The sequence below is a fragment of the Thamnophis elegans genome, chromosome 15 (genome assembly GCF_009769535.1).
Source record: "Thamnophis elegans isolate rThaEle1 chromosome 15, rThaEle1.pri, whole genome shotgun sequence".
NCBI classification, from domain to species: domain Eukaryota; kingdom Metazoa; phylum Chordata; class Lepidosauria; order Squamata; family Colubridae; genus Thamnophis; species Thamnophis elegans.
Window position 1 is genome coordinate 7,391,383 of NC_045555.1, and position 26,144 is coordinate 7,417,526.

The 26,144-nt window shown below is 48.4% G+C and overlaps 1 protein-coding gene across 1 annotated transcript in view; it reads left to right on the forward strand.

Annotated features, from left to right (window-relative positions):
* Nucleotides 1-26,144, forward strand: part of DISP3 (dispatched RND transporter family member 3) — a 55,277-nt gene that overhangs the window by 19,988 nt on the left and 9,145 nt on the right. The window contains exons 2-14 of the mRNA XM_032231590.1: nucleotides 5,027-5,944; nucleotides 8,192-8,411; nucleotides 11,453-11,589; nucleotides 12,806-12,940; nucleotides 13,030-13,190; nucleotides 14,270-14,409; nucleotides 16,482-16,627; nucleotides 18,610-18,771; nucleotides 18,885-19,046; nucleotides 21,971-22,096; nucleotides 23,274-23,410; nucleotides 24,109-24,290; nucleotides 24,924-25,054. Coding sequence (XP_032087481.1) covers nucleotides 5,029-5,944; nucleotides 8,192-8,411; nucleotides 11,453-11,589; nucleotides 12,806-12,940; nucleotides 13,030-13,190; nucleotides 14,270-14,409; nucleotides 16,482-16,627; nucleotides 18,610-18,771; nucleotides 18,885-19,046; nucleotides 21,971-22,096; nucleotides 23,274-23,410; nucleotides 24,109-24,290; nucleotides 24,924-25,054 — 2,755 coding nt within the window. The 5' untranslated portion in view covers nucleotides 5,027-5,028. The remainder of the gene's footprint in view (nucleotides 1-5,026; nucleotides 5,945-8,191; nucleotides 8,412-11,452; nucleotides 11,590-12,805; nucleotides 12,941-13,029; nucleotides 13,191-14,269; nucleotides 14,410-16,481; nucleotides 16,628-18,609; nucleotides 18,772-18,884; nucleotides 19,047-21,970; nucleotides 22,097-23,273; nucleotides 23,411-24,108; nucleotides 24,291-24,923; nucleotides 25,055-26,144) is intronic.

A 26,144-nucleotide genomic window follows, 5' to 3' on the forward strand; every position in this document is an offset into this window, starting at 1 on the left:
CACTGATGGTTGATACGGTTTGCTGCCAGCGTCCTAGGTATCAACTAAGGACCTTCTTAAAATATAAGATGTTCCGAGTAGCGCAGTTTTTTGCAGTTCCGCTGGCGTTATTGCAGGAAGCTGCAATTTATGGATGTATCTTATAAAATTCTTGGACATGGTGCCAAGTGCCCCGATGACAATGGGTATCACTGTGACATGCTTCATCCATAGCCGTGTAATTTCGATGGCCAGGTTGCGATATTTCATTATTTTTTCTAGTTCTTTTCTTCGACTGGCATCTCCTGGTACAGCGATATCAATAAACTGTACACTTCGGCCCTCTACAACCGTGATATCTGGTGTGTTGTGTTCCAAATGACGATCCGTTTGTATTCGAAAGTCCCACAGGATCTTCACCATCTCATTTTCTGTAACTTTTTCCACTTTATGTTCCCATGACTTTCTGGATACAGGTAAATCATATTTTTTACATAGTGACCAGTGGATTAATTTAGCAACTTGGTCATGCCTAGTTTTGTAGTCGGTTTGCGTGATTTTGGTGCACTCACATATTAAGTGTGAAACAGTTTCAACGTTGTCGTTGCAAAGTCGGCAGTTTGGGTTGTCAGTGGATTTTTGTATCTTTGCTTTCATGGCGTTAGTTTGTAGTGCTTGTTCTTGAGCAGCCAGTATTAAACCTTCGGGTTTTTTTCTTGATGGTTGTTGTTATTGTTGTTGTTGTTATTGTTTCTTTTATTCATTAAGCATGAAACTCAGCCAACTGAACATTTAAAGATTTGTCACAAATGCCATTGACTGGTGCTAATGGTTGATATGTGTTGCTGCCAGCATCCTAGGTATCAACCAAGTACCTTCTTAAAATGTACGAGTATTATTATAGACTTTATTCATTAAACATGAAACTCAGTCAATTGAACATTTAAAAATGTGTCACAAATACCATTGACTTGTGCTAATACAGGTTGCTGCCAGTGTCCTAGATATCAACCAAGTATCTCCTCCTCCTCCCCTCCTCCTCCTCCTCCTCCTCCTCCTCCTCCTCCCCTTCTCCTCCTCCCCCCTCCTCCTCCTTCTCCCCTCCTCCTCCTCCTCCTCCTCCTCCCCTCCTCCTTCTCCTCCTCTTCCTCCGCCTCCTCCTCCTTCATTATTATTTTGGAGGAACCCATTCAAGGCTCTCTCCAGCAAACCTTCTATCTGACAGCCCGGGAGGGGAAGAGGCCAGCTGGCTCGCCTGCAGTTTTGGATGCTACGGAGAAAAGTTGCCAGCGTGGAAGAGTGGAAGTGGGTTTTGAGATGGAAGGGACCCTGCTAGGAGGTGTGCAGGTGTGGAGTTCTTGGCGGTGAAATCTCCAGGCTGATTTTGCCCAGCCAGACAAGAAAAAGGCCCGACATGCAGTTGACTTTATAAATTAGAAAAGGGTTGACATTGATTATATTTGGTAGTACTTTCCGTGTGTTTTGCACCGAGTTCTTATGCATCCCTGGAAAACGAAGTGAATTCAGTGACAAGGTTGTGAGTTGCATGAAAAAAGCGGGAGATCAGTTTTCATTATTTCTTTAACACAGTCTGGAAGGCAGACTGCTATAAACTGTGTTTCTTACCCTGATAGCGACGAGAGCAAGGAAATCTTTAAATCTGTGGAACGCAGTAAGAAAGCTAATTTTTCTTTTTGCCTCGTTCTTATCAATAGTACTTTGGGAAACCCTGGAGAACCACATTTATGGCTTTGCAGTCGATCAGGCATGCTTGATGAAACCTTCCCAGCATTTGCAGCCCAATTTACGATGGGTGACGCAAAGATGAGCAGTTCCTCTTTTCAATGAAGGGGCCTGGCAGCTATCCTGAAATAATTTTTTTCTGCCCCTTCTCTCTCTGGACATGTTTCCAGCAAACGTTTTCCCAAAAGAAAGAAGGTAAAAGTGACCAAATGCTAACTGAATTTCAAGCGGAGAACAAATGCCCCATCACTGGAGGCTTTTAAGAAGAGGCTGGGCAGCTACTTGCCAGAAATGGTATATAGCAGGGTTTACCCAACCTTTCGGTCCGCAGGGACCACTAAATTCATATTTTTAAATCCCGTGGACTACTAATATGATCTGCCTAATGACCGGCTGGGTGGACCTGGTAGGTGGTCATGTGACTGGGTGGGTGTGGCCAACTCAATGTCACTTATGTCAAGAGATGCCTTGACAACCTCCACTCATCCCTCCCCTCCCAGTCATTCCTCTCCTGCCCTCCCAGGCTCCTTAGGGCCCCAACGGGAAGCAGTTGCTGGAGCTAAGCAGCCACCAGGAGAAAGAGTTGGTAAAACAGCTTTGTTCAAATTGGATCTGGCTGAGAAGGAGGCTCAGCAGAAGCACCTCACTGGGGACTAGGAGCATAGGGAAGACCTGCGGGAGTGCAAGGCCAGGTTACCGGCGCCTGGAGGCTCAGCGGGTTGAGATGGTCAGCCAGTTCCAGGCCGTGATGCAGTCCCACTGGAACGAGGCCCTCTGGCTCTTCTCCACCAGCGACTCTTCCCTCCAGCCTTTGCCCAAAGCCCCCCACCAGGAGGCTGAAGCAGACCCCAAGTTGGGATTTCTGCCCCCACTCCGACCCTCACAATAAGACCCCAAAGGGGGAGACTCTCTGCAGCCACACAAGTGTTCATTGCACGTATCCATCCCAGGGGCCGTAGTTTGAGGACCCCTGATTTAGTGCAATATAAAAAATGCAAGTCATTTTTCTGCGGACCACCAAAATTTTCTCACGGACCACCAGTTGGTGACCGCTGGACTAGAAGATCTCTAAGGTCCCTTCCAACTCTGTTATTCTTTTAAGTTGGAGGCACATGAGGCACACACACACACATACATCTACTGTGTGTAGATATACTTAAGCCCGGGGAGCTTGATTTCAAGAGTTCATACTAGGGCTTCATGCCATCTTGAATGGTTAAGATTTATAATATTTCAGCTGTAATTTCTTTATCTCTCTCTCTTTTTCTGGGCATGCGTGCCTCCTGTGGAATTGAGGGGAGTTTATTTCTGAAAAGACCAACAAAAGACCATCATTTCTGTGGTCTTCCGGAAAGAATCAGACATCAATTCCCATCATCCCTGGCCGTTAGCTGTGAGGCTATGGGAAGGGTGATTGAAGACATAGAGTGGTCATATCTGGTGGAATTAGGACCAGGAGAAGAGGTCCCACCTTAATGATGAAATGTACTCTTCCTTGATGTATCAATCAATCTGAAGATGGACCTTGGAGGTCTTCTAGTCAACCCCCTGCCTAGGCAGGAAACCCTATACCATTTCAGACAAATGGCTATCCAACATCTTCTTAAAGACTTCCAGTATTGGGACATTCACAATTTCTGGAGGCAAGTTTTTCCATTGATTAATTGTTCTCACTGTCATGAAATTTCTCCTTAGTTCTAGGATGGACTCAGAATAGACCTGAAAGGGACCTTGGAGGCCTTCTAGTCCAACCTCCTGCTCAAGCAGAAGATTGGTTGATTCTCCTTGATTAATTTCCATCCACTGTTTCTTGCCTTGACTTCTGGTTCTTTGGAGAACAAGTTGACCTCCTCTTCTTTGTGGCAGCCCTTCAAATACTGGAATACCGCTATCATAACACCCCCAGTCGTCCTTTCCCCTAGACTAGCCAATACCCAAAACATGCCAAAGAAGATTTGATTGGTTGTCGTTCTCGGCTGCTACCAACTTTGGGGTCTGTTAGTTTTTGATCCCTGGAGCCCGGCGCTAAATGAGAAGCCGGCAAGCGCAAACATCGGAACGCCGCAGGCCAAATGAGAGATTCCCCATTGTGGAAAGGCTGAAAAAATACACTGTTGGTTCCGTTTGGGAAAAATCCCCTCCTCCTGGACGCTCTTTTGGCTTCTTAGAAACAGCAAGATATCAACTCGCAGACGTGAAGCCTGTTTTAATCCTGGGAGGTTTGCCAGGAAAGATCTGAAAGCTCTTAATAAAGAAGAAACGCTGGATGATTGTGAGAAAGGGTTATATTTATACACAACATGTCTCTTTTGGCACGCCGCTCTTTCTTCCTTCTCTTTCGATTGATAATTTTTCTCAGAAAAAAAAAGGGTCTTAATGAGGTGATTTTAGGAGGCAGAAGCTTTGATGGATTGAGTCGGCTCACGGTAGGGGATGTAAATATAAAACCTGTACGGAGTCTATGGAAGAGGAGGCGGGCCAATGAAATGCAAGGAGCTGTTTCCCCGTCTCACTTTAAAAACCCAGCTGGAATTTTTAATAGGTAAAGGTTCCCCTCGCGCATATGTACTGGTCGTTCCCGACTCTAGTGGGCGGTGCTCATCTCTGTTTCAAAGCTGAAAAGACAGCGCTGTCCGAAGATGTCTCCTTGCTCCCTCCCTCCCTCTCTCCCTTCCTTTTCCTTCGTTTTCTTTCTTTCCTTTCTTTTCCTTTCTTTTCCTTCCTTTTCCTCCCTTTTCCTTCCCTTTCCTTCCTTTTCCTTCCTTCCTTTTCCTTTTCCTTCCTTCCCTCCCTCCTTCCCTTCCTTTCTTTTCCTTCCTTTTCTTTCTTTTCCTTCCTTTCCTTCCTTTTTCTTCCTTCCCTCCCTCCCTCCCTTCCTTTTCCTTCCTTTCGTTCTTCCTTTCCTTCCTTTCTTTTCCTTCCTTTCCTTCCTTTTCCTTCCTTCCTTCCTTCCCTCCCTCCCTTCCTTTTCCTTCCTTTTCCTTCCTTTTCTTTCTTTCTTTCCTTCCTTCCTTTCTTTTCCTTCTTTTCCTTCCCCTTCCTTTCCTTCCTTTTCCTTCCTTCCTTCCTTCCTTCCTTCCCTCCCTTTAGTACTAGCACTGATGATGTTACCTTGTTTGTATGATGAAAGGCCTGCAAAAAAAACTACCAAACTCAGAGAGCACCAAGGACCCCTCAGTTTTTTTTCCTGGCTGGTGTCAGGAAGTGCGATCCGTTTCTTAGCGGTTCTTTGTGTTAAATTAGCGGTTCAACCCTTTGCCTCCAATTCTGTTCGGACCTCTTGATTCTCCTCTTCTCTTTCCAGGAATGGACACGGAGGACGACGCTTTATTGCAAGATGTGTGTGGCAATGAAGACGAAGAGGGGGCTTGTGGCCCTGGCGTGAAAACCAGAGGGTCCCGCCTCTGCGGGAAATGCCAGTGGAACCCCAGGCACCAGGCCACTTTCGTGACGCTCCCCTCCTCGGATTTTTGGACCGTGGTGGGCTGGGTCTTCACCAACCCTTATTCTGCCAGCCTCATCCTCTTCTTGGGGTGTGCCATTCCTGTCGGCTTGGCCCTGACCATGTTCCTCCACTACCCCGCTCTGGACATCGACATCTCGTACAACGCCTTTGAGATCCGCAACCACGAGTCCTCGGAGCGCTTCGATGCCCTCACCCTGGCCCTCAAGTCCCAGTTCGGCCTGTGGGGACGCAGCCGCCGAGACCTGGCCGACTTCAGCTCGGAGACTTTGCGGAGGCTGATTTTTGAGAAACTGCAGCACCTCCAGCGCAACACCTCGCGCCTGGGGGCCCCAAGCCTCTCCCGGAGGCGGCGAAGGGACGCGGGGCGGAATCAGGCCGGCCCAGCCAACCACACCTCCCACCAGTCCCGAAGTCCCCTCCCTCGGTGGGAGTACCCGAGCGCCACCGTGAGCGCCAACACCCAGACTCACGCCCACTGGCGCATCGAACTCATCTTCCTCGCTCGGGGAGATGCCGAGAAGAACATCTTCACCTCCGAGCGCCTGTTGACAATCCACGAGGTGGAGCGCAAAATTATGGACCATCCTCACTTCCAGGAGTTTTGCTGGAAGCCTCACGAGGTCCTCAAAGATCTCCCTTTGGGGTCTTACTCCTACTGTTCCCCTCCTAGCTCCCTCATGACCTATTTCTTCCCCACAGAGAGGGGTGGGAAAATATACTACGACGGCCTCGGACAAGAGCTTGCCGACATCCAAGGTGAGCCTTGAGGATTGGGTGGAGGGACTGGTCCAACCTAGGATAAGGAGTAGTAATAGCGCTTAGACTTATATACCACTTTATAGTGCTTCATAGCGCTGCCTGAATGGTTTACAATGTCAACCTGTTGCCAATAATCTGGGTCCTCATTTTACTAACCTTGGATGGATGGAAGGCTGAGTCAACCATGAGTCGTTCAGGATCGAACTCCTGGCTATGGGCAGAGTCAGCCTGCAATACCCCATTCTAACAGGAAGGAAGGAAGCAGAGGTGGTATTCAGCAGGTTCTGACCAGGGAACCGGTAGGGGAAATTTCTGAATAGTTTAGAGAACTGGTAAATACCACTTCTGACTGGCCCTGCCCCCATCTGTTCTCTGCCTCCTGAGTCCCAGCTGAATGGAGATTTTACAGTATCCTTCCCCTAACATGCCCACCAAGCCATGCCCACAAAACCGGTAGTAAAAAAAAAAGAATCCTACCACAGGAAGGAAGGAAGGAAGGAAAGGAAGGAAAGAAGGAAGGAAGGAAGGAAAGAAGGAAGGAAGGAAAGAAGGAAGGAAGGAAGATGGAAGGAAGGAAAGAAGGAAGGAAGGAAAGAAGGAAGGAAAGAAGGAAGGAAGGAAGGAAGGAAGGAAGGAAAGAAGGAAGGAAGGAAGGAAAGAAGGAAAGAAGGAAGGAAGGATCTTGCCCCCAACAACCTGGCTCCTCATTTTATGACCTGAGATGGATGGAAGGCTGAGTCAACCTTGAGCCAGTCAGGATCGAACATCCTGGCAGCGGGCAGAGTCAGCCTACAATAGTGCATTCTAACCATTGTGCCACCAGGGCTCCTTTCGTAGAGTCTCCAGAGCTCCTGCCTACCCCATAGTCCGCTTAAAATAATTGCTCCCCTGGGGCCAAACTAGCCAGAGTCAATAAAAGAGGGGAGGCGTAGGAGGAGGGAAGAAGAAAGCAAGCAACTCCACCACTGCTTCTCTCCAAGCACTGTGTTTTCATGCTCTGTGGAGCATGCTGGGAATCATACTGAAGCCTGGAGGATGCGCGAATAAATAGCAAAGCAGGGCAAAGAAGGAAGTTTCTCCCCAGTCTGCTAAGGAGAAATTTCCTGGCAGTTGGGACCAGGAGTGAAATCAACTTAACCTGTGCTTAACCGGTTCGCAAAGGTGAGCATGCGTGATTTGTGCAGAACCTTCTGCACATGCGCAGAGCATCAAAAACGCAACACGATGACATCCACGTGGGTGGACGGAGCCTGCTATTGAGTGCGCCTGCCGAGGTAACTAGAAAAGCGATTGGGGGTGGGTGGGAATCCGTTATGCCAGGAAATCTGACGATTCTAGCTGCCATATTTTTCAGACTATAAGACGCACCTGACTAGAAGACACACCTAAATTTAGAAGTGGAAAAAAAGGGGGGATTTGGCCTCTGAGCACCTCATTTTCAGCTCTTTTCGGGGGCTTTTTTCTGCCTTTTCCCAGCCTTTTTTCTACCCATTTTTGAGGTTTTTTGGCCTGTGTTTGGCCTGTTGGGGGGCGGGGACTGGTATGTTTTTGAGGCTTTTCTCAGCCCGTTTTTGAGGCTTTATTGACTCATTTTTGAGGCTTTTCTTGACCCATTTTTAAGGCTTTTTTCAGCCTGTTTTCAAGGCTTTTCTCGGCCCATTTTCAAGGCTTTTTTCAGCCCATTGTTTTGGGAAAATGGGCTGAAAAATGCCTAAAGAATGGGCCAAAAAAGTCTAAAAAATGAGCCATGAAAAGCCTCAAAAATGCCCCCCAAAAGCCTTGAAAATGGGCCGAGAAAAGCCTCGAAAACAGGCAAAAAAAGCATCAAAAACAGGCTGAAAAAAGCTTCCAAAATGAGCTGAAAAAGGGGCATGTGAAGCCCAAAAAATGGCCGGTGGGTGGGAGGGGCTTCGACAAAATTTGGTCTATAAGACGCACAGACATTTTCACCCCCTTTTGAGAGGCAAAACTGTGTCTTATAGTCCGAAAAATACGGTAATATAAATCACGTGTCATAGCTGATCGTCGGAAATACTAGTTCGCCAGAACCGGTAGCAATTTTTTACTACCGGTTTGGGTGAAGTGGTTTGAACCGGTAGCATTTCACCCCTGGTTAGAACCCTTGGAAAGATTTGCCTCCAGAAGTGTGCTCCAGAAGTGTGGTACAGAGCAGGGGGTTGGACTAGAAGACCTCCAAGGTCCCTTCCATCTCTGTGGTTCTGTCACTCTGTTGTTTCCCCGCAGGGTCTCTCGAGCTGGCCATGACCCACCCGGAATTCTACTGGTACGTGGACGAGGGTCTCTCGGCCGAGAACAAGAAGAGCTCCCTCCTGCGGAGCGAGGTGCTCTTTGGCGCCCCCCTGCCCAGCTACTATTCCATGGATGACCGCTGGGAAGAGCAATGCCGGAAGTTTCAAAACTTCGTGGTCACCTACGTTGCCTTGCTGGCCAAGGAGTCGACCAGGTGAGCACGGAGGCTCTGCCCTGCTCCGTCCCCGCCTGAGTTTCCAGTCCGGAGGGTTGACGTGGATCCCTCCACTATGCAGGAATAGATGAAACATTCGTGGCTCTCCTCCTGTAGAAAGTTAGCCTCTCAGGGACAAAGGCAAGGTGGGGTTCCGGCCATTGGGAGCTGAGGTCGGTGGCTCCAGGAGAGGCGGGTCAGAATAAATTTTCAAGTCAACTTAAAACAGTCGCGGCAGCTGGGCTAGGAAACCTTGCAGAGCGAGTTTTCTACATGCAAGGCCTCTACTCGGTAGCCGCAGCTCAAAAGGAGCCTGCCTGCTTGAGGGCTCTTTGTTCCGCTGGGGCTGAAGAATACAATGGAGATGCTCAAGCTTTCCGCAGGGACGGATCATGCAAGATTCAGCTCCGATGGAGTCTCTGGGGTTCTGTGGTCAGGTGTGAACACAGCCAGTGTTTGAGTCACGTCGGGGGAGCCCAGGCCCCGTGAATGCAAAGATTAAACAAGCATTCAGAGTTACGTGTCCGATGCAACGGCCCCCAACCATTCCAGCTTGGGCAGGGGACATGTGAGTGGAGGGTGTGTGTGCACAGCTTCATTTGTGCATGCGATGAGTGCGCACGTCCTCCACTTCACACATCCACGTTTGCCCATATCTCCCATGGCCTGGTTTCAAACAGGCCGCAGCAGCCCTGTAGTAGACCATGCATGGGGTCTCTCTCTCTCTTCTCTCTCTCTCTGTCACTCTCTCTGTCTCTTTCTCTCTCTTCTCTCTCTGTCTCTGTCGTCTCTCTCTGTCTCTCTCTGTCTCTCTCTGTCTCTCTCTTTCTGTCTCTTTCTGTCTCTTCTCTCTGTGTCTCTGTCTCTGTCCTCTCTCTGTCTCTTTCTGTCTCTCTCCTCTCTCTGTCTCTCTGTCTCTCTCTGTCTCTCTCTTTCTGTCTCTTTCTGTCTCTCTCTGTCTCTCTCTGTCCCTTTCTGTCTCTCTCTTCTCTCTCTGTCTCTCTCTCTGTCTCTTTTTCTCTCACTGTCTCTTTCTGTCTCTCTCTTCTCTCTCTCTCTCTTTCTGTCTCACCTCTCTCTCTGTCTCTCTCTTGTCTCTTTCTGTCTCTCCTCTCTGTATCTCTCTGTCTCTCCTCTGTGTGTGTGTGTGTTTTTCTCTCTGTCTCTCTTTCTGTCTCTCCTCTCTGTCTCTCTCTGTCTCTTTCTGTCTCTCTCTCTCTCTGTCTCTTTCTCTCTCTCACTGTCTCTTTCTGTCTCTCTCTCTTCTCTCTCTCTCACTCTCTCTTTCTGTCTCACCTCTCTCTCTGTCTCTCTCTTGTCTTTCTGTCTGTCTTTCTCTCTCTGTCTCTCCTCTGTGTGTGTGTGTTTTTTTTCTCTCTCTCTCTGTCTCTTTCTGTCTCTCTCGTCTCTCTCTCTCTCTCTCTGTCTCTCTTGCTCTGCTTGATGCTCTTGGCTCAAAGGAGCCATGGAAGCAGAGAAGGAGGGGAGAGAGAGACCTCCAGGAGTTGCGCAGGAACCCCCCTCCCCAGCCCATCTCCCCTGCTGCGAGGGCTTAATTGCTTCTCTCATTTAATTAACTTTCTCAGACCCTCCCTCTTCCCTCTCCTAAGGAGCAGGGCTATTTCATGCAGCTTTGGACACAGGCTGCTGACTTCCTAAAGATACCAAACGATTATCCCCCTTTTCTTTTCTCCTTTCAAATAATCAGAGTTTAGGTTTCCCTGGAGAGCTGCAGCCGAGGGCTTGTGTGGCGGATGGGCTGGGGGTGGGGGAACATGCTCCCTGGCACCGTGTGCAGTGCCATATTCTTTGCTTTTTCGGGAGCGATGTGACTCCTCCCGGGGTTTGGGAGCTGTGATCTGTGGCTTAGCGTGTTGTTCTCTATTTAGCCCTCCATGGTTTCAAACCCCCGGGCTTAATTTATTACACAAATCACAGCTTTCCCCGCAAATTCAGGGGCCTTCAGATTGTAAAAACCCACCCACCCCTGTCATGTAGAGCCTGTCCAACTGGTTTGGGGTATTTTTAGGTGGGAGATGCAAATCTAGCTAGTTGGTTGGCTACTGAGCATTCAGCCCATTATGTTGTTGTTGTTGTTGTTAGTTGTTAGTTGCACAGTCGTATTCGACCCATCGCAACCCCATGGACCACCTTCCTCCAGGCCTTCCTGTCCTGTACCATCCTCTGGAGTCCATTGAAGCTCACGCCGGCTGCTTCGGTGACTCCATCCAGCCACCTCCTTCTCTGCTGTCTCCTTCTTCTTTTGCCCTCCATCGTTCCCAGCCTGAAGCTCTTCTCCAGGGAGTCCTTCTTCCTTCTCATCAGGTGGCCAAAGTCTTTGAGTTTCCTCTTCAGGATCTGGCCTTCTAAAGAGCAGTCAGGGTGGATCTCCTCTAGGACTGATCGGTTGGATGGCCTTGCAGTCCAAGGGACTCAATGCAGGAGTCTTCTTCTCCAGCACCAGAGTTCAAAGGCCTCCATTCTTTGGCGCTCAGCCTTCCTTATGGTCCAGCTTTCACAGCCATCCATTGCAACTGGGAAATCCACAGCCTTGACTAGACACACTTTTGTTGGCAGGGTGATGTCTCTGCTCTTTTATACAACCTAGCAATTACAAGTACTATTCAACTTAGACCACAATTGAGTCCACAATGTATGTCGCCAAGTGACTTTTGTCCCATTTGATGACAGTTCTTGCCACCTTTGTTAAGTGAAACCCTGCCGTTGTTAAATCAGTAGCACGGTCGTTAAGCGAATCTGGCTTCCCCCGTGGATTTTACTTGTCGGAAGGTTGCCAAAGGGGGGGGAATCACATGACCCCGGGACACTGCGACTGTCATAAATACGAGTCCGTTGCTAAGTGCCTGAAATGTAAAACAAGGGATCCTGCGGGAGGCCGCAACGGTCGTAAGTGTGAAAAAGGGTCATCATTTCTTTTGTCACTAAACAAACTGTTGTAAGTCTGGGACTACCTGGATTTCAGTTTAACCAAGTTAAACGGGTCGGGTCAGCCAAACTCCCGTGTTTTTCTCTTTCTGCAGCAAAGTGGAGGTCCTGTATGGCGGGACGGACTTGTTTGACTACGAAGTGAGGAGGATATTCAAGAACGACATGTTGCTGGCCTTCATCAGCAGCTCCTGCATCGCAGTGCTCGTCTACCTCCTGGCGTCGTGTTCAGGTAAGGGGAACGGCCTCTGCTTTGCTCCCGGCACCCCCTCGCACCTGCGACCGGACGAGTCTCCACCCTTTGAGCTCTTGGGGGGAGCTGTGAGCCCCTGGTTGGATCGAGGCCTGGAAGAAAGTTCACGTTCCTTTTATCTCCACAATGACGGATTGCCGGGACACAATCAAACCACTTTATAAGGCCTTAGTGAGACCATACCAAGGGTGGCTCGGGCTGAGATGCTGAGCTTGTCGATCAGAAAAGCCGGCAGTTCGGCGGTTCGAATCCCTAGTGCCGTGTAATGGAGTGAGCTCCCGCGACTTGTCCCAGCTTCTGTCAACCTAGCAGTTCGAAAGCACGTAAAAAACACAAGTAGAAAAATAGGAACCACCTTTGGTGGGAAGGGAACAGTGTTCCGTGCTCCTTCAGGCATTGAGTCATGACGGCCACATGAACACGGAGACGTCTTCGGACAGCGTTGGCTCTTCGGCTTTCAAATGGAGATGAGTGCCGCCCCCTAGAGTCAGGAACGGCTAGCACACATGTCCGAGGGGAACTTTTACCTTCAGACCATATCTAGAATATTGCATCCAGTTTTAGTTACCATATTATAAAAAAGTTGTTGAGACACTGGAAAGGGAGCAGAGAGGATCACGTGAAATGTTAATAGCACTTTATAAAGCCTTGGTAAGGCCGCCTTGGCATACTGCATCCAGAGCCAAGGTAGCGCAGTGGTTAGAATGCAGTACTGCAGGCCACTTCAGCTGACTGTTATCTGCAGTTCAGCGGTTCAAATCTCACCGGCTCAAGGTTGACTCAGCCTTCCATCCTTCCGAGGTGGGTGAAATGAGGACCCAGACTGGGGGGGCAATATGCTGACTCTGTAAACCGCTTAGAGAGGGCTGAAAGCCCTATGAAGCGGTATATAAGTCCAACTGCTATTGCTATTGCTATAGTTTTGGTTGCCACGATGGAGAAAAGATGTGGAGACTCTAGAAAGAGTACAGAGAAGAGCAACAAAGAGTATTAGGAGACTGGAGGCTAAAACATATGAAGAACGGTTGCAGGAACTGGGTATGTCTAGTTTAAGGAAAAGGAGGACTAGGGGAGACATGATAGCAGTCTTCCAATATCTCAGGGGCTGCCACAAAGAAGAGGGAGTCAAGCTATTCTCCTACCGCCCAAGGTCCCTTCTGACTCTGTTATTCTCTTCTCTCCTCTCCTCTTGCAGTCTTCCTGTCATTTTTTGGCATTGCCAGCATCGGAATTAGCTGCCTGGTGGCTCTTTTTCTGTACCACATTGTCTTTGGGATCCAGTACCTGGGAATCCTGAATGGAGTGGCAGCCTTTGTCATCGTGGGCATTGGTAAGAGATGATCCCACTAAGTCACGAGCTCTTCTCTCTCCCCCAAAACTCTGTCCGCTATCTGTCCCCCTCCCTGTGCCATTTTTCAGGGGTGGACGACGTCTTCGTCTTCATCAACACCTATCGGCAAGCCACCCATCTGAAAGACCTCAACCTCAGGATGATCTACACCATCCAGACAGCTGGCAAAGCCACCTTCTTCACTTCTTTAACCACGGCAGCAGCCTACGCCGCCAACATTTTTTCCCAGGTGAGCAGCTAGAACAGTGTTTCTCAACCTTGGTGACTTTAAGTCCTGTGGACTTCAGCTCCCAGAATCCCCCAGCCAGCACAGAATTCTGGGAGTTGAAGTCCACAGGACTTAAAGTCACCAAGGTTGAGAAACACTGAGCTAGAAGAACAATTCTAAATTTACCACTTTCTCTGAAGTAGTATTTCTTAAGCTTGTTGTGGCCCACCAGCAGAGCTGGCAGCAGATTCAGACAGTGAGAAGGTTGGGGAGGAAGATGGGCCAGTCCTGGAGTCTGGGGAAGGCTCAGATGAGGGCTCTGTGTCGGAGGCAGAGAGGGGGCCAGAGCCATATGCCAGTTATCAGCTGCCTTCAGAGTCAGACATCAGTGAGGCAGACGAACAACTGGAGCCTGTTCCCAGTGTGCGCATGCACAGAGTTGCCAGGCTGGGGAATTCTGGGAATTGAAGTCCACCCATCTTAAATTTTCCACACTTTGGAAACACTGTTTTAAAGTGAGATCATGACTCTCTTCCTTCTATAATCTGTCCTCTCTAGTTGTCAAACTAACAATATTTTCCTCTTTTACTCAAAAAACTATCCTTTTGTTGCATAAATTCATATCCAAAAAGCACATACAGATAGCTGATTCATTAACTTCTTTATATGCATAAGAATAGATGAATAAATGTAGAATTCGAACGGGTGGTTCTTCCAAGTAAATACAAGGCAGGAGAGTTACAGGAGAGATACACAAGCAGCTAGTTTCATTTCAGCAGACAAGTCCAGACAGACTGCTAGTTTACTTCTCATAGCAGCAAACTGCTCAAGTTTCTGTTTCAATTCTCTGCACAGATTCGGATCTGTTTCAATTCTCTGCACAGACTCAGATCCATTGGCTGGCTTAGTTGCTATGCCTATTCATTGGCTGATCTTGTTCCCACGTCTCTCCCAGTCATGAATATTTTAACAAAAATCCATAAAGGGATCCAGGTTGATTTAAAAAAAAAAAAATCCAAGTAGTGCTTCCCCCCCACCCCTTCTTGGATCTCCAGGAGATAGTTACCTGTCTCCTGCCTTCTCCCCTGTCTTTTATGTAGATCCCAGCTGTCCATGACTTTGGTCTTTTCATGTCCTTGATTGTTTCCTGTTGCTGGGTTGGGGTCCTTTTCACCATGCCAGCTGCTCTGGGGATTTGGTCTCTCTACTGGTCCTCGCTGGAAAACACCTGTCAGGCCAGGTAAGGCCAATTGAATCTATTTTAAATTAAAATAAATAAATCCGCTTTGTGAAGCCGGCCTGAAGTAGCAGCTGCGCCTCTCGAGCAAAAGAAATGGAGTATTGAAATTGATATTTTCACATGGGGTGGACATGCTCAGAAGCAAAGAAATATTGAACAAAGATAAGAAAATAGCTAGAGGAAATTACTAAACAACAAGTAGATTTAAAACCGGAATTATTTTTATTGGCTATCTTAAGAGGAAATTATTGAATTAAAAGAACCTCAATATATCATGTTATACATAATAACAGTGGCCAGAATCATTTATGTGCAAAACTGGAAAAACGATAGCACTCCCTCCGATGGAATGGTGATAAAAGAAAAATGCTAGAACATGCGGAGATGGATAGGCTAATAATGGAAATAAAAGAAAGAGGGGAAATGGAATGCTACTTGATTTGGGACACATGGTACAATTGGCTAGAGAATAGAAGCAAAGAATAAGAAGGTAAAAGTAAATTAAGAGGCGACAAGAAATGTAATATGTATATAATTACGCAACCACAATAATGGCATATTGTATGTACACAAAAGTAAAGGAAGAATATTGAAAATAACTTGTAGGTACTTATGAGTTATACCAGGGGTCGACAAACTTAAACACTCAAAGAGCCATTTGGACCCATTTCCCACAGAAAAGAAAACACCAGGAGCCACAAAGGTCCTAACCGGAAGCCCCCTGTTCAATTCTGGAGCTGACCGGAAGTTCAGTTCCCCTACCATAGAGTCTCCTCCCAGCGCGGCGTACTTTTTCCTCTACCGAAAGCCCCATCAATTGTGGAGACAACTGGAAAACCCTCCCCTTGCCATAGAGATTTCTCCTGGTGCATTGTGCTCCCCCCCCCCCACTGGAAGCTCCTCTCAAAATTGTGGTGCCGACTGGTGACGGAGCTGCAGCAGAGGGAGGAAAGAGCCACATGCGGCTCCAGAGCCGCAGTTTGCTGACCCCTGACTTATACCGATACCAGAGCGCTGTAAAGATGGAAATTATGATACAAAATGAAGAAAACTGTTTAATAAAAACTATTTAAAAAAAGAAAAGAAATTGATTTAGCTAGATTATCAGGGTGCACCCAAACAAATGTACTCAGATGCTCTTCTCTTTTAGAAGGCACTTTTCACCTACCCTTCCTTCAAAATGAATATAAACCAGGAGAAAAATGCAGGAAAAACAGTCCAGGTTAAAACCAGCCAATTTTTTTCCCTTTACCCCAAACTGTATTTACTGTAAAAGAGAGTCCTTATTTAAATGTTTCTGTTGTCTGAAATTGGCACAGGTAATCCTCAACTTAACAACCACAATCGAGCCCAACATTTCTGGGGCTAAGTGAGAAATTTGTTGAGTGAGTTTGGCCCCGTTTTACAACTTTGCTTGTCACATTTGTTAAGTGAATCGCTGCAGTTATTAAGTGAGTCACACGGTTGCTAAGTGAATCGGGCTGCCCCATTGACTTTGCTCGTCAGACAGTCGCAAAAGGGGAATCACACGACTCCGGGATACCACAATCGTCATAACTATGAACCCGTGGCCAAACATCTGAATTTCTATCACGTGGCCATGGAGATGCTGCAGAGATCGTAACTGTGGAAAACCATCATAGGTCCCATTTTTCCAGTGCCGTTGTAACTTTGAACGGTTGCTAAATGAACTGTTGTGTCGAGAACAACCTGTGAACGGTTTGTGTGTCGTTGGCTAAAGGGAAAAAACAACAACTTTTATTACCTAGTTTGGAGTAACTTCCTCAAATTTGGCAAGCACCGTGTTCAACAACCTGGTGAATGAAGCCAGCAACTTGGGAGTGGGCTCCAGACAGACCCCCCCCCCGTCTCTTTCCGGCCCCCTGCCCAATGCATTAGCAACAGTAATTGCTCAGACACCAGGTGCACCTGATTCTTGTCTGGTGTGTAGCTGTTTCGCAGCTCGGCTGGTCTGCCCCCTTCGCTCCGCCAAGAAAGCCGGGCACAGCTGCCTTCCCCGGAGAGAAAGCGCAGTGAGATTCATTTGGCCTCGCTTCCTCCCTGGTCTGCAGATGCAGTAAAAAATGCACAAAGGAAAGCGCTTTGCAGAGCTCGGACGGCCTGTTCGTCTCCTTGGCAGTGGCTGGCAGGTCAGGGCTGGGCCCTCTGCCTTACCTGGATGATGACATCCCCCTGCTGAATGTGGAGGAGGAGCCAGGTAAGTCACAGATAGTGGGTCGCAAACACAGCTGCCCACACATAATCAATGCACACTTGGCCAGATATCTGTGTCTCCTACCTAGAGATATTGGAAGAGTTTCAGTTCAATTGATCAGAATATAGCGGGAAGGGACCTTGGAGGTCTTCTAGCCCAACCCCCTGCTCAAGCAGGAGACCCTCTACCATTCTAGATCCTAGGTTGTCTAGTCTCTTCTTAAAAACCTCCAGTGATGAAGCACCTACAACAGTGTTTCTCAACCTTGTCAACTTGAAGATGTCTGGACTTCAACTCCCAGAATTCCCCAGCTGGCTGGGGAATTCTGGGAGTTGAAGTCCAGACATCTTCAAGTTGACAAGGTTGAGAAACACTGACCTACAACTTCTGGAGGTAAGCTGTTTGGTTGATTGTCCTCATAAGGAAGTTTCTCCTTAACTTCAGGTTGCTTCTCTCCTTGATTAATTTCCATCCATTGTCTTGCCTTCTGGTGCTTTGGAAAATAATTTGACACCCTCTTCTTTGTGGCAGCACCACAAATACTGAAATACTGCTTTCATGTTGTCATTGTCCCCCCAATCCTTCTTTTCTCTAGATTGGCCATACCCAATTCCTGTTCTTCGTATGTTTTAGTCTCCAGGCCTTTAATCATCTTAGTTGCTCTTCTCTGCACTTTTCCCAAAGTCTCAAAATATTTTTTGTACTGTGGTGACCAATATTGGATGCAGTATTCCAGGGGTGGCCTTACTAAGGATTTCTAAAGCGATGCTAATACTTCACATGATTTCGATTCTATGCCTCTGTTTATGCATCCAAGGATTGTATTAGCTTTTTTGGCTGCCACCGCACATGGCTGGCTCATGTTTAAGTGATGGTTAATTAAGTTATTGTGTAATAACCTGTGCACCATAATTAATTGTGTAATAATAATTGTTATTAATTGTTGTTATATGGAGTGCCCCATGTTTCCCATTCATCCCTTTGCCCAAAACGTTTCTCACCTGTCTTTGCAAAGTAAGGCTAGGTGGACTTTTGATCTTGACTGAGGTGGTCCAATTGGTCTGGATCAGGTTGGAGTTTCAGAACCTTGGAGAGCATCACAATGGCTTTGAGATCAGAACAATTCTAGATTCACCCCTTCTATGAAAAATGTAATTCTGATCATTGTTGGCTCTGATGAACCCATACTAGTGACTGTATCCTTTGGAATAAACATTGATTTTTAAAAAAAAAATGGACTACCATATTTTTTGAGTATAAGACGCACTTCCCCCCCTTAAAGAGAGTGAAAATTTGGGTGCATCTTATACACTGAATGTAGACCTGCCCACCTGCCAGCCCCCAGCCTTTGGCCTCTGCCTCCCAGCAATTTGTCTCCTTGCAGCAAACAAATAGCTTGTTTCAGTTTCAGCACAGCCTTATTAGCACCTGACCAACCATCAGCTGTTTCAGGCTGCAGGGATTGCCATTGCCTATTGCCGCCTCTGCATGACCCATTTTCTGCCTCCGTACCCCATTTTTGGCCTCTGATTGCCCCGTTTTCCACCTATTCTGATCTCTGCTGCCCAGAATGGGCAGAAAATGGGGTGCACAGAGGCCGAAAATGGGTTGTGCAGAGGCTGAAAAAGAGATGTGGAGGCAGAAAATGGGGCATGCAAAAGCGGCAATAGGCTATGGCAATCCCTGAAGGCTGAAACAGCTGATCGTGGAGAGGCCCGACAATCAGCTGCTTGTGCTAATCAGGCTGGGCTGAAACTGAAATGGGCTGTTTTCTGTTTGCTGCAAGGAGGCAAATTGCTGGGAGGCAGATTTTTTTTCTTGTTTTCCTCTCCAAAAGCTAGGTGTGTCTTATACTTTGAAGCGTCTTATACGCCGAAAAACACGGTACTTTGCTTAGTTCAGTACCTAAAGGGCTTTGGCACGGTCTGTGGCCAGTGTTTGTATCATGTCCTTCAATGCATTCTTCCCTTCTGTTTTCTGGCCAGTTGCTCTAGAAATGGGGGACGTCCCCTTGGTATCTGTATTGCCTGAAAACCACCATCTCACTACCAACAATGACAGCCCGGGACACCTGATCACTCACCTGCAGAAGCTCCTCCAGTGCTGGGCGCTGTGGTCGGCAGTCAAAAACAAGTGGGTGATCGTTGGTAAGTCACCTGTACCTAAGCACCTCCTTGATTTCAAAACAAGTTTATGGAGGCCTACCACAAGAGTATCATCTCACGCAGGGTCTCTGCCTGCCCCGTGTTTCTCCTTCCAGGGCTCTTTGTCTTGGTTCTCATCCTTTCCATCTTCTTCGCCAGCCGCCTTCGCCCAGCTAGCCGTGCCCCTCTCCTCTTCAGGCCCGATACCAACATCCAGGTCTTGATGGACCTCAAGTACAACTTGAGTGCTGAGGGCATCTCTTGTGTCACCTGCTCAGGTGAGTTCGATGGAGCCCATGAGTCACCATGGCAGGACAGGACATGAGAGTGTCAGTGACCTCCATGTTGTGTTCAGGTTGATCCATGTATTCTTCCAAGATGTTTCAACCTGATTTCTGGGCATGTTGGAAGGCAGGAGGAATCTTCTCATCCAAGGGAAATCTTTAGCTCTAGGACAGTACCCTTCCTTTCCCCTTAGGAACAGGGGTGTCCAATCTTAGCAACTTTAAGACTTGGCTTCAACTCCCAGAATTCCCCAGTCTTAAAGTCGCCAAAGTTAAGACAGTCCTGGTTTAGAAGGTCCCCCGTTCAGTTCACCTCTACTGGTCAGGACCATGGACAGCTACATTTCCCCTGATAGCTGGATCAATATAAGCCGTGGTAGCTAAGACACTGAGCTTGTTGATCAGAAAGGTCAGCAGTTTGGCGGTTCGAATCCCTAGCGCTGCATAACAGAGTGAGCTCCCATTACTTGTCCCAGCTTCTACCAACCTAGCAGTTCTAAATCACGTAAAAAATGCAAGTAGAAAAATAATCACTTTGGTGGGAAGGTTCCGTGCGCCTTCGGTGTTGAGTCATGCCAGCCACATGACTATGGACAGTGGCTTCAAAGCTGTTTCGGCTTTGAAATAGAGATGAGCACTCCCCCTAGAGTCGGGAACGAGCGAGGGGAACGTGCGAGGGGAACCTTTACCTTTTATAAAAAGATTCCCCTTCTGAACACACGATAATATAAACTCGTATTTCCTGCGCTCACCAAGCTCGTTTGATCCTACTCATAACTAAACAGGGTTGGATCAATTACTATTGGAAACCCAGGAGAACAGCTGCTGATTGCATTAAGAATTTCAGGCCAGAAGAGGCAGCCGTGATTCAATAATCAAAGAGCAGGTTGTGTTCCCAGATCTAATTAGTCTTTATCTGTATCGGAAGAACAAAATAATTTCCTCTTACCAGGCAGGCAGGGTAGTTGGCTCTCTTCAATTTATCCCAGTGACGCTACGTTCAGAACTTAGAGGAGAAGGACATTCCAATTTAAACTATGACAGAATAGGATTCTTTATTGGCCAAGTGTGATTAGACACACAAGGAATTTGTCATAGTCATCATAAATACATTCGTCATGAATCCTAAGATACAACACTCAGTAATAGTCATAGGTTACTAATAAGCAATCAAATCATACTAGGAAACAAATAAAACAATATAAATCGTAGAGATCCAAGCAACAAGGTTATAGTCCTAAGTGGGAAGACATAGGTAATATAGATAGGTGTTCTGGTGAGTCACGCCGACACAAGATTACTGCTAGACAATTTATTCACAGTAAATTGACACACCGACAAGACTTTGGCAGCAACCCAGACTTTCACAGATAAGAAATACACACAAGAGCTTCTCCAGCTTTAGTATAACGGTTGTGTCCTGCAAAAAGCCTCCTCCCAAAGTCTCTTCTTATATACTTTCTTGGGAAGAGCCTAATCACAACCACCTGGCCCCAATTATCTTCTATATCTCCATAGTTGCTGTCGGCGCTTATCTGCCCATCTTTGCCTGGTGTCTGGGACCAACTCCCTTAGCTCCTCCCCACTGCTCCAGGACCTGACATCAGGGACAAACTCCCATTGGCTTTCACCGCTGCTTCATGCCTCAGGCACCTCCTGGTGGCCAACCAGCCTCTCTGGCCCCTGCTCGAAGTCTGAACCCTGTCCAGGGTCCTCCACATCTTCCAGAGCCGACTCATAGGGCCCCTCGCTATCGGAGTCTGTTTGCAGCTCCAACGGCTCCTGCTGGGCCACAACAGATAGGGAAGAGAATAATAATAAAATAATAATACAGTCTTAGTAAATTATTTGACAGTGTTGTAGGAATTAGTTGTTAAGCAGAGGAATGGCATTGGGTGGGGGGAACTGTCCTTGTGTCTAGTTGTTCTGGTGTGCAGTGCTCTATAATGTCATTTTGAGGATAGATGTTGAAACAATTTATGTCCCAGATGTGAGGGTTTTAGAACTGTCTTTTTGACTAACTGAAAGCAATGCTATTTTAACTTTTGAGGTCCATTCTCATTGGTTAGACTTGTCCTTTGGGAATTTCTATCCCTGAAATCAATTGTTCTTGCTATTTGAGACCCTGCACAGTAACTCTGCCTAAGGGGCTCTTAGGAATGCAAAAACGGCTGTCCCTTGAATGAGTTATGCAGCAGAAGACCCCCATGTGAAAATGTCCCCCTTCCCGGTGCTGCTGTTCTGTCCTAGGCTTCCCCAAAAAGCATGAGGCGGAGTCCTGGTCCCGACAAAACCCCTTTTGTTCCTCTCATTCACATTCAGCAAAGCCTGGCAAACAGTCTTTCAAAGGAATATTTATGACCACAGACCTTATCTCTCTTGGAAAGCTGCCATATAAATATTTTCCAACTGAGGTGCTATGCAAGGAAAGACTGGGCACAGAGTCTCTCAGATTCAGGGACAGATCTTCACACTCCTGAAATGAATCTAATGATCAAACAAATTGTTTCCTGCAAAAGCCCACTCCCCTTTCGCTCCTCTTTTATTTCCTATGGGAGGGGGCAATCACGGTCCATCTATGACTTTACTCCCAAGTCGACCCTGATTTCTTAGCTGTCCTTTTCTTCTGGCAGCTCTGCGCATGTGCACACTGGGAACAGGCTCCAGCTGTTCCTCTGCCTCACTGCTGTCTAACTCCGTAGGCACCTGATCACTGGCAGACGTTCTCAGCCCTGTCTCTGCCTCCGATGCAGAGCCCTCGTCCGAGCCTTACCCAGCCTCTAAGACTGGCCCATGCTCCTCCCCAACCTCCTCACTGTCCGAATCTGCTGCCAACTCTGCTGGCCACTGCCAGGCCACAACAGCTACCGCCCTTGACGGGAGATGCTCTTTTGTCCCTGACTAACCTTGTGTGACAGGCTTGTTTCAGGAAAAGCCCCGTAATCTGCAGAATAACATCCGCACTTCTCTGGAGAAGAAGAAGAGGGGGTCGGGCCCCCCAGGAAGCGGCCGAGGGAGCCCCCTGGATGACAGAAGTCTGCAAGGTGAGCTTCATCCTTCTCTCGAGATCTTTTGACGGGCGTCTCTCCATGGCTGGCTCTCCTGTTGGCCTCGTGGAATCTAATCGGAATCATTGATTCGATCGGGGCGGGGGGGAACCCATGTTTGAGTTGACTTGATTTGATTCAGATTTGAAAACCGGTCTGAAAAAGGCCATTTCAATACAGGCCCAGAGCCAGCGGCAGTTGAATCAGGTGTGATCCGCTATCGCCAATTCAATACACATTTTGGATGTCGGCACAGCCTGCATTTGGACTCATTCCTGAATCTAGGCCCATGATGGCAAACCTATGGCACACATGCCATAGGGGGGAACTGAGAGCCCTCTCTCTGGGCGCGCCTGCCGTTGCCATCTGCTCTTCTGGTTTCCAGCTGCTCTTTGCAGGTGCTGGAAAACAGACTGAAAAACGGGCAAAAAACAGCATGTTTTTTGGGCCGTTTTCAGTCTTTTGGCCCAAAAATGGCCTGAAAAGCGGCCTGAAAAATGGCAAATAAACAGACATGCGTGTTAATCTTCAGGTTTGGGCAGTCGGTGCCGAAAAGGTTCACCATCACTGATCTAGGCGCTGCCCAGTCCAATTCACTTTTTTTCCTTGGGCCTGACGCAGGAGGGGCGATGTTCTGACCCGGCTCCCAAACACGACAAACCCTCTGTCGTTAAATCAATGATTCCTTTCTTACAAGCGCCGTCAGCCCCGGCAAAAAGCTTCTTTCTCACTGCAAGTCTGTCTGGCAGGGGGATGAATAGTTGTTTGTCACACCCATCTCCTCCCCCTGCCTTTTATCTCCAGAGCTAGGGTGGGGCTTTGCTAGCAGCAGTGGCTCTTCCGTGCCAAGGGCCGGCCCATAGATTTCCACTGCTCTCCTCTCCTCTGCCTTCTGTGCATCTGCAATCGGGCACTGGACCCAGCTGTTCCTCCTCTTCCTCATCAGCCACCTCCAGAGCTGGGGGCTCTTGACTCTCCATCTGAGGGCTGACGGACGGCCCAGGCTCCACCTCTGTCTCTCTCTCTCTGCCAGCTCTTCCTCCTCGAAGCCCTCAGGTTGCTTTGATGCCCTGCCCTGACTCCCTCGCCTCCTCCTCCTCTGATTCCGTTGCTGAAGGGGCCGCCGCCCGACAGGCCACAACAGGCGATCTGATGACCGTCTTGTCTCCTCCAGATCCCCAGGGAACCGTCTACATCTTCAGATCCAAAGGCAGCAGCCGGCCGGTGATCTACAGGTTTTCTCTCAACGCTACTGTGCCGGCACCCTGGCAGACAGTGCCCGCGAAAGATGGAGAAGTGCCATCCTTCCAGGTAAGCCCCGACAGGCGACAATGATGAAGAGGTGACTCCTTTGTCAGGGGAGACCATAAATCAGCACAGAGGGGCAATTGGGCAGCTTGGGCCCCTTCAATAGCGCATCGTCCAGCTTTTGCTTAGGGGGAATTGCATTTGCGATGCTTAGATTAGATCAGTCTCCACTGAACCTAGATCAGTGGTCCCCAACCTTTGTGGCTTGGCAGCACGGTGGAGGGGTGGGAGAGGGGGACTGGCCCATGCGAGCAGCGGGCTAGTGCGCGCACACATGCACAGTTCAACTTGTGCAAGCGGCGGGCATGTTAAGCTGCCAGCTGCGCCAGCCCACCGCTCACGTAGCCCGGTTGGAAATAGGCCATGGCCCAGTACTAGACCGCTAACCGGGAGTTGGGGACCCCTGGTCTAGATCGTTGCTGGACTGCAGGGCTGCTCTTCCTTCCATGATGGTTGTGGGCAGTGGGACTTGTAGTCCCAAGTGCTCTAAACGGCCTCTTTCATAGCTGCTCTTGGAGCTGCGGGTCAGGTGGCAAGTGCCAACTCCGCGTTCCTTGCTTGCCACTTGGCTGAGCCCAAGAGAGAGAGGGGCATGCCACCCTTAAGTTGTCTTTTCTGCCCTGTTTGCCCCCCCCTCCCCCCTCCTGCCAGCCTCTAGAGACCTACAGTGAAGTGTTGTGTTTTCATTAATCCATGCTTAGGTGTATAAAGTTCCTTACGGTAACTTCACCAAGAGGCTGACCGCTTGTATGTCCACAGTAGGGCATGTCCAACCAGGGGCCAGCAAGAAGTGGATGATGACCAGCTTATCATGCGACACGAAGAGAGGGTGGAAATCCGACTTCAGCTTCTACGTGGCCACCCAGGAGCAACAGCGCACACGGTAATGCTGAGCGGGTGGGCAGACGAGTTCAGAGGGTAATGTTGGAGAGCACTAGATTGGGGATAGGGGTGTGTGTATGTGTGTGTTTGTGTGTTTGTGTTTGTGTGTGTGTGTGTGTGTGTGTGTGTGTGTGTGTGTGTGTGTGTGTGTGTTCTGAGCTGGTTGTCACACCAGTGGGTTTCTTCTCCTTACTGCGGTGGCACAGTATTGCTTTCTAACTCTACTCACTGCTGGCAGTTCAATTCTGACTCAAGGTTGACTCAGCCTTCCGAGGTGGGTCAAATGAGGACCCAGATTGTTGGGGATAAGAGGCTGACTCTGTAACCCGCTTAGAGAGGGCTGTAAAGCACTGTGAAGCGGTATCTAAGTCTAAGTGCTAGTGCTACCTACCTACCTTCCCTCCCTCCCTTCCTTCCCAGTGGTTAGAATGCCATATTGCAGGCTGACTCTGCACACTGCTGACAGTTCGAGTCTGACCGGCTCAAGGTTGACTCAGCCTTCCATCCTTCTGAGGTCGGTAAAATGAAGACTTCAATGGTTGGGGGCAAGAGGCTGACTCTGTAACCCGCTTAGAGAGGGCCGTGAAGCAATATGAAGCGGCATATAAGTCTAAGGGCTATTCCTTTTCCCCAGGAAGCTGTATTTCGCCCAGTCACATAAGCCTCCGTACCACAGCCGAGTCTGCCTGGCGCCCCCAGGCTGCCTCCTCAGCTCCAGTCCAGATGGACCCAACAAAGGATACCTCTTCGTGCCAAGCGAGAGAGGTGAGCCACCCGTGAAGTGGGCGTGGGGGAGTGAGTTCTCTTCATTGTTGCACACTTGCGGTTTGTTGTGGTGTTGGGAGAGGAAGCAGAGGGAGGAGGTTCAAGGCAGCTCCCGGGGCGGGGGGGACTTTCTGCAGCCCCCTTAGTCTGACCACCATGGAGGGTTGTTGTGAGGATCGGCTTAGGGAAGAATGGCCACAGGCATGATAATAATACAGGAAGTCCTCAACTTACGACCTCGGATGAGCCCAATTCCCCAACAACTCCAGTTTAAAGATGGGGGTCTTTACATTTGTCCTCTTGCCCTGTTCTCCTTTTGGATGGATTAAAGCGGTGATGGTGAACCTTTTTGGCACTGAGTGCCCAAACCAGAACATGCATGCTCACTGGCTGGCACGCGCATTCCTGTTTTTTTGGTGTTTTGGGGGCCGTTTTCAGGCCGTTTTTCCAGCTGATTGTAGACCGTTTTTCAAGCAAAAACAAATGTTTTTCAAGCCAAAAAAACAACAACACATTTTTTGGGCCAAAGAAAACACCCATAAATGTCCAAAAACTGGCCTAAAATGACTCACAAACAGGACTGAAAATGACCCAAACCCCAGCCTGGAAATGGTCTGGAAAATGGCCTAGAAATGATGCATAAAATGGCCTTGTTTTGGGGCATTTTTCAGGCCATTCTCAGGACATTTTCCATTGCTCCGGTGCCAGCAAATATGAGGGGAAACCAGAGGAGCAGCTGGGGATGGTGTGTGTGCCCAATGAGAGGCCTCTGCGTGCCACCTTTGGCAGCATGCCATAGGTTTGCCACAGGGGTGGGTTCCTGCCAGTTCTGACCTCTTCTACAGAAGAGGTTCCACAAATCTACAGTGCCGTTTAGAACCAGTTCCAGCTCCCTCCCTCCCGCCCGTCCGCACATCATCAAGATGAAGAGGGAGAGGAGGAATTCTGGGAGTTGAAGTCCTCAAGTCTTAAAGCTGTCAAGTTTGAACACCCCTGGGGTTTTTTTTCTCCTAAAGGGTTAGAAGTGCAAGGGTCTTGTAACTTGACAGCTTTAAGACTTGTGTGCTTCAAATGCCAGAGTTTCTGAGCC